Source organism: Limulus polyphemus, unplaced genomic scaffold (assembly GCF_000517525.1).
Source record: "Limulus polyphemus unplaced genomic scaffold, Limulus_polyphemus-2.1.2 Scaffold149, whole genome shotgun sequence".
In the NCBI taxonomy this organism is placed as follows: Eukaryota; Metazoa; Arthropoda; class Merostomata; order Xiphosura; family Limulidae; genus Limulus; species Limulus polyphemus.
Genome location: NW_013665759.1, coordinates 66,899 through 75,549, shown reverse-complemented (window position 1 = coordinate 75,549; position 8,651 = coordinate 66,899). Strand labels below are relative to the sequence as shown.

The 8,651-nt window shown below is 31.6% G+C and overlaps 1 protein-coding gene across 1 annotated transcript in view; it reads right to left on the bottom strand.

Moving 5' to 3' along the window:
* The window catches only part of LOC106475684 (WASH complex subunit 3-like), a 23,266-nt gene extending 17,882 nt beyond the window's left edge, over window positions 1-5,384 (bottom strand). The window contains exon 1 of the mRNA XM_013936366.2: window positions 5,312-5,384. Within this exon, the coding sequence (XP_013791820.1) occupies window positions 5,312-5,362 (51 nt within the window). The 5' untranslated portion in view covers window positions 5,363-5,384. The remainder of the gene's footprint in view (window positions 1-5,311) is intronic.
* Window positions 5,385-8,651: the final 3,267 nt, after the last annotated feature.

Here is an 8,651-nt window from a genome sequence, read left to right as displayed (position 1 = left end):
TCTGCCATTTATTTGCCCAACTCACCAAATGATCTAAGTCCTTTTGTAAAGCAGCAGCATCCTCTTCACAGCCAGCAACACCTAAGACCTTAATATCATCAGGAAATTTAAGTAATTATTGACTATTCCTTCATTTCTGTCATTGATGTAAATCAAAAAGAGCAAAGAACCTGATACTGAGCCCTGAGATACCCCACTTGTGACATTAATCCAGTTATTAATCCACATATAACAACCTTCTGCTTTCTTCTATCCAATTAGTTAACTTATCCTTCACACCAGTAGAGATAATTTTTTTACAAGCCTTTTTTGTGGCTCCTTGCCAAAGGCTTTCAGAAAATCAAGATATGTGAGATGTGTGTTAATTCTAAAAAAAAACTTGAGATCAAAGCCAACCATTTAACATTATTTTTGTTACACCTTCACTCACTATTAGCTTTAATTAAAATACATCAATTATAGCTGGACACAATAGCAAAAGATATAAGGTGGCAGAAAGTTATTTCAGTCCATTGTGGTTGTTTCCCATCAAAACATCAATATAAAATTAAACATAGCACTTCATTTCCATATAACCAACAAATATTTTAAATAATTTAAACTAACTTCTCACACTGTAATATTCAGTACCATTCCATAAGTTTATAACTACTCAAAAAACAAGTCTGCACATGGACTTCCTATTCACATCCAACCTTCTTATTCTACTACTCAAAGGCTGTCCAAATTGCATAAACTTGAATGTTTCTAATACATTCAAAATTTAATAACCTTAAATATCAAAAAGTAGATAAAAATCAAGCTCTTACATGCCATTTAAATAGCACCCTATCATTCTAAAAAATCTCAACAGGTCATCTATCCTGCTGATCAGTCATTTCACTTTTTTCACAATAGTTATTCACCATTGATATTTACACAGAAATTTGTCTCATGATTTTGACAGACAAGTGTTTAAACATTTTTATATTTTTGCCTGTTTGAGGTCTAGAAGTCTTTAGCTTGTCCAAATTTTATCATACCATCAATATTATAAATCTAAATGAAGAAGCAGCCCTTAGAAGGGCAATTCAAATTTGACATATGAACACCTCAAAAAATTAGAAAATGTTTTTTCTCTCTCTTTTGTATCCTGCTAATTTTTTCACACAGCTCGTATTTGCACTATTTTTAAAAATATGTTCTTTGTAATATCAGAACTATAACCATCACCAATATGTCAAATGAGGTCTTGCAAGTCTTATGCAATGTTACAATACCCTTTTTGAGATTCCTTTAAACAGACATCATGAACCATGTTTGCTATTTTCACTGCAATTAAACACCCAGCAGAGGGTTCTGTCAAAAATACACTTAAGTCCTTTTCATTTTCCAGAACCTGGATGCTCCTACCAAAAAACAAGTAAGTCCTTTACATATCTGCATACCTCAAGTACATTACTTTAAACTTTTCAGTTTTATAACTTTTCTCCCTGAATAAAAGAAGCAATTGAAATAGAATCATTACTTCCCAGCATTTTAGTATCATTAACAATTTTATTGTCCAAAAGATATCTAAATTTGTGATGTATATAATAAACAAATGTTTCAAAACAGACCCCTGAAGGAATCTGCTTTTCACATTCATCCAAATCGAATAATGCCCTTCACTTCTCTTTGCTATGTACCTCTATATGTAATCTTCTACACCTTTTATGACAATTTATCAAAGACTTCTAACAGTCAAGATACATAATAAAGTGAAGACCCTAACAAAAATATTAAAGAAGTTGGTGAAGCAAGGAAACCTTTTTTTTAAAGGTTTTGTAGAATAACCTCTAAAAATATAGTCAAGCTAACTGTAAGAAGTTTAGGTTCTCAATATTTCCATTATTTTTTAACTGAAAAATAACATGAAGTCCCCCACTAACTCATTTCTAAGCTTTTTCAAGGCTTTATGCATTAGGGCTGGTATCACACCTACGTAAGTAAATATCTATAAATTATGCTAATACATTTGAAAAGATGAACAAGATCAAATTATTAAGTAATAAAAGCATAAAGGTAAACCTCAATAAGAACATACAGCAAATCTACATTTTCATTCTTTAAGTTATGTCACACTTTGAAATGTGAATGATAGAATAATTAATTCTTAACAATTTAGTGTAGAATATACTGCTTGCAAAATAAAATTTGGCATCAACATTACTCATGCCTGTTCTTCCATCATTTCAAAAGTGAATGTTGAGCTTTGCCTGTATGCATAGCTTTTTAAATGCAGCACAAGAAACAGCCACTGTAAATGGGAGACAAATGAACACTTGGACAGACACCGCAGTTCACAAAATATATATATATATATAAAAGATATAAAAAAATATCTTCATTATAAAGACAGATACCAATATTAGATTAATTTATTAAGCATGATTTAAATTTTTTTCTTGGAGAAAATAAAATACAGCAAATCTATTGACAGTAAGTTTTCAAATAAAGTGTTTGTGGCTATTCAGTTAGAACACAAAATCTTAACTTGTTATGATACAATTCATTGCCTAATCAGTGCTTCCCAAACTTTTCCTGTTTGACTCCATTTTGATATGTAAAAATTACTGCAATTCCAAACAGACCCAAAACAACAGCAACTAAAGCATCATAACAAACAACACATTCACAGAGTGAATTTCATAGCTTTTAAATCCAGAATAAAAGTAGGCTTAATTATAATTGTTTACTCGCAACCCCATTAGCTGACATTATGACCTCATTTTGGGTCATTACCCACAGTTTGGGAACCAACAGCTTAAATGAATAATGCCATCTGAAGGAGCTTTATACATTTATAGATGTAGAAGGCAATTTTGGATATATTCTGTTTATATATTAGGATAATAGCATATGGGAATAATGTTCTACAATCTTAGTTTGCACTGTGAACTTTGATAAAAACTACTTTGCCAGAGAAGACTAGTAAATGAACATTTAACTAACACAAATAATTAAGTAATTTAATGTGTGTATTGTTGACCTCACCTGGGTATGTCTAAGACCAAAGATGGTTGTGCATAAAACATTTATGAATAGGGTTAAGCGCATCTAATGCTTGTAGATCTTTGGTCATTGTGACCTTTTATTTTCTACTTTTCAACACAAGTAAAATATAATGTTAATCAAAGACAAATTTTCATCTATATAGTGCATATTTGTTTTTATTTCCCCTATTATTCATTATTAATAATGAACAACAAAAAATATCCAGGTAAATGAAATATAACGAAAATGAAAGAAAAGCATGGTATTGATAATAAAGAGAAATTTATTAAGGTTTATTAATGATACTACAAATTTCTAAATTATACTACCAGCATTTAAAACACTACTGCTTGCTTATTGGGCTGGCATACACAGTAATACATTCATGCTACTTTAAAGTACACTACACTGGATGATAGTGTAGTATATTACATTTATGTATACTTGGTACTGCAGCTTCCTACAATGTAATATTTGAATTTGGGTCATATAACACATTCCATGATAAATAAATCCTTTATTAGAACACATAATTATTAACCAAAACAAAAACACATTGAAGTTCTTAAGTGTTTCAAAAACAAGTCAATGACTATGTTCAGAAAAAATGTTTAGGGCACTTCTTATTTTAAATATATACTTTTCTCAGTGTGTGTGTGTATGTGGAATTAGATTTTTATATAGTAACTTTATCAATGCATTTATGCAAAGTGAAGGCTCTTCTTACATATTGTTTATCCTTTTCAGTTCATGTGAATATAGTACTTTTCATTGAAATATGCTTATTATATACTTTTTTCTTCCAGCATATTTATGCTGCAGTTTTTCAACTTAAATAATCATATGAGGGATTTTAATATTTTCAGATTCAATAACAGTTACAGGCACAATACCAGCTAGATCATGGTTTTAATGCTATTTTCTTGTTATTGATTGGAGATCAATGGAATATCCAGTCTAGAAGTCACTGACTACATTTAGATTCTTCACCAAATGTGCACAAGGTTGAGCTATTCCTATTTGGAAGGAACATTGATTATAATTTTGCATTTACTGTGTATATCCATATAAAACAAAGCAAGCTTTTCAAACTCTACAAGTCTTTTGTACACAAAGAGTTAGCTGTGTTACAAATAGATTTGTACTCTAAATATATTTGCAAATTGACGATGCCAGTCTAACTCAGACATGGACTCATTGAAGTAAAGTGATGTTCATGTGAACAATATAAATACTTGGAGGCAATGCCATTTTGAGCTAAAGTTCTGGCAATTTAAATCATAAAAAAAGCAAAAAAAAGCAGTGTCAACTGTGACTACTACTACAGAATCTTTAAATACAAATACACATCCAACCATAGTTATAGTATAAAACAATATACTAATATGGTGCAGCATTATAAACACACTGCAACATGGTATATAACTGAAAAAGTAAATAAAAAAAAATTGTAGCTTGTCACATTTTAACTATATCAGTGTATGATTTCATCTATTAGTTGTTCTTAATCCTTCATCGTCAAATGATCACGAGGTTCATGTCATAATGATGTTCCCTAATTGACTGACAAGTTTACACTTTTACAGCATGCAAGGTCTGATTAATGTATTCTATCTTACTTTTACATTTTTAGGGCTGAGGAAAGGCAGATACCAATCCTTCCCACGAACAAGCATGTGAAAGCTCCATGCAGCCCTTCTCACTGTTAAGATTTATTATCTTTCAGAGTTACTAAGTGTTAGTCCCATTAATATTAATACAAATTGTACTATTGGTAGAATAACACTCAGAAGTGACAGTATTACTAATAGTAATACTAGTAACAGCAGTAAAACTAAAAGTTAGTACTATTTAACGTTGGTTGTTACTAAATTAAATTTATTCTTCACAAGACTTTGAAATTAAAATTCAGCACATAGTAACAATGCATATCATTATTAATAAATGATTAATATTTAAAAGTGGCTTTTTGACAATAAAAATTCACACCACTGTCATAATTAAAATATATAAAACAATGACCCACAACTAGGAATGCATTCTGGAAACAAACTCGTTTCTGTTAAATTTTTATACATTAACACAGTACAAGTGACAAAAAACAACGCCTTCTTTTGCTCGGACTACAGTCAGACTATATTTCAGTGTTTGTGTTGTACTGTGCGTAATATAGGTGCAGAGTAAATTGCACTTATAAATATTATTCGCTGTTCTTAAAAATAAACTTGTTAACAGAGAAGAGTAAACAATATAATGTGTTATAAGGCTTCAAATAATTCGTTAGATAGTTTTTTACCTTTGAGTAGTCCACCCCTGGTCCAACAATCGGTAACCCATCAGCATCCATTTTGGGAACGGAAATCTATCGTTAAATTTCAGAAAGTATTTATAATATAATTTTATATGTAATTATGAAAATTAGTAATGTTTATTTTATTTTACATAACTAATACTTAGAAAGTGAAAATATTAGAGGAATTTAATCGTGGCAATTCTTATTGGTCGGTCGTTTAGATGAAACTAAAAATACAAAGCATGGAAGTTGGTTGCCTTAAGTCGGTTGCCTATTATAACTTCCTATACTCCGACCCACTGGTTAAATGTCAGACTATAGATCAGAGGTTCCTTGGTTCGTACCCCGTTATCGCAAAAAACAACAATAACAAAAAAACGCACTCCCCATTTTCGGACCGTGTATGCATTATAAGGGTAACAGTCAAAAACCCCTATTCCTCTAGGGTATCCCAAGAGTTGGCGATGGGTGATATGGGTAGCTATCTTCCTTCTAGTCTTTCAATTCTAAATTAAGGACAACTAGTATAGATAGCCTCTTAATAGCTTTGCCTCAAATTCAAACAAACAATGAAGCGTTCCAGGCGTCACTGGCCCATAAGAGAAGAAGGCAAAGTGTGGCACAATCTCTAACATGTTAAATCTAAAAGTACAGAAGGTAATATAGTGGGTTACAAATTGAAATAAGCTATATATAGGGTGGAACGGGGGTTACACTTTGCGGTAAATAACTGAAACAAACTGAAGCAAGGATGACAAAAGGTGACACAAGTGGCAAGCCAAACCTGTTTTGACATAGTGTGAAATTATGATATAAGATGAGAGTAGAGCTATAAGGGTTCGGACTACACTGAGTGAAATAATATATTATTGGCAAACAAGTGAAGTGTCCTCAGTCCTTAGAAGTAATGATAACTGTTCTGCTTTCAGATTTTGCTGCATGAAAAGCATGGGATAGAAGACTTTTATCTGCTTCTGTATGGTGTGGCTCTTAAATTAGGTACCTCTTCACTGATGTCCTTTGTCATTTTCTAGTTATTATTGTTACGTTTTACAAAGAGCATTTTTTTTTTATCTGTGGTCAGTTCTAGAGTATCCGACTTCCTCTATTCACCCTTTCGACACGGGTACGGGTGAAAGGCCATGTCATCTCGTTTGTTAACTCACATTCAAAATTTCATTGAATTACTATTTGATGAATTTATGTCAATAACTTTGGTATCAAACTGTAGATTATAATTATACATTACCCAATTTCTTAATTTAAAAGACATTTTAGAAAAACACAGCTAAACTTCAATTTTTGTGTGTCACGTGGTATGTTGAATGCAGCACTAGTTCAAATTAGATGTTTTTGAATTAAAAATAGTAAGTATATTGTCTCGTACGAATTATAAACTCAAACTACCGATATTGACAAGCTAGAATATAAACTAAGAGCCTCTTATATTTCCAATTTGCTTAGATATTGCTCATGTAATATATCAAACACAGTGCCACCCCGCCCACCTCTTTCCATTTTTGGAAACGCTCCCTTATATACACTTACTTCTGTATATGACATTAATAACCAATCGGAAACTCAGAACGGCCCCTAGTGGCTTTGTCAGCCATTTTAAGTTGTTAGGACGCCAATGCTTTCTTTTGAACCAAGATTTCAAGGATTTCAAGGTGTGTCCTTAGTCTGCTCGAAATTTCATATTTTTAGACTAAAATACATCGTAGTTACTAAGTTTGATAAATTATACTGGAATTCGTTAATATTAATGTAGTAATTTATGATTTTTTAGTTATTCAAATGTATATATAAAACCTCAACAATTTTGTTTCATATCCTCCATGTGCAAATTTTTTAAAGGTTTAGCAATCTACTTCAAGCAGGAACCGAGTACAAAGGTCATAACTAGAAGAGATAATTGTTTGATTTACTTCTTTAGTTATTGTTCTATGTTTTAAGAAGAATACGTTTAAGAACTTATTTCAAAATAGTGTTACGTCTCTGTTCGTTTGTTAATTTCCCTTAGAAATTCTTCCCGAGAAACATCAGCGATATAAGTCCTTTCTTAAATAAAACTAGTTTATTCTTTCTCAATACAACTTTGCAATACACTTAATTTCCACACTTAAACACACGCTATAATTCACAACGAACGATTCACGCACTTTACTTACTACCGTGCTTGACTCAATTGTCCATCTCTATCTGTCTGCAGTTCAATTCCGATTCATAATTTTGCTTTATCTGGCGCACTTATACACAAGAATAGAGGGCGCCTAGCAAATACTGGATTATTCGTGATGTTCCCGATCCTGCTAGAATCTCATGACGTGTTACTAGCGTTACGTGACTTCCGCTGTCGTAACAATAGCAATAATCTATGTACATATATAATGTATAATAATTGAAATGTGACTATTTTACAAAGTATTAGTCTACTAAAACACAGCCAACATAAGTTACTTTGTACAGACCAAAGGTCACCTTTATGTCATTTGATAGGGTAACATGAGTGCACGTGAGCCGCATTGTTGTAACTTCTGTATTGTTAGCCAGGCATATGTATAATGTTATGAGATTTAAGCTAATTTGACTAAACATTTATGTTTTCGTGTTATAATTTGTATTCATTCTAGAATGAAAGAGGCACAATTTATATTTATTTCCTAATTTTCTATGGTGGTTGTGAGATCAGTCAAATCTACCGATCCCATACAGGATTAATTACTGAAAATAACAGATAAAATATAAAGTGTTTTCTTAAAAAACATTTGATAACTATTCAGGAATTATAAAGATTTTGCATATGAAATTTAAACATTTTCTGATGCATAAAACTATTTTTAATCTTAAAATGAAAATTAATTTGCATGATAGATAGGCAACATGCGAAAAGAAAAAATAAGACATTGCTTTACAAACCTTAAGTCTCAATAAAAAATTGATATTTTGCGTATGAAAGCACTGTAATGTTTACTGATAATGTGCCAAATTTCGTTAACATTTGCTTACTAATTTAAAAGTTATAGCATGAAAACTATAACAAGCACAAAGTGGTTACGAGGTTGGACCCAGTGACTGAGCCGTGCTGAAAAAGTTCATTGACCAAAAGTAAATTAATACTGTTTTGTTGTCACAGCATTTCCATCCACAGCTGAAGCCAACTTTTTTACTTGAAAGTAAGTTCTGTGTTATCAGTGAGGGCTTTGATGGCAGAATGTGTTTTTGGGGTTTTGTTTGCTGCAGTTAAAACATGCAGTGAACCTGAGCAAATGAATCAATAAGTATACAATACTGTTGCGTCAGCGAAGTCACATGACTAGTGTCACGCCATGTTTCTAGAACT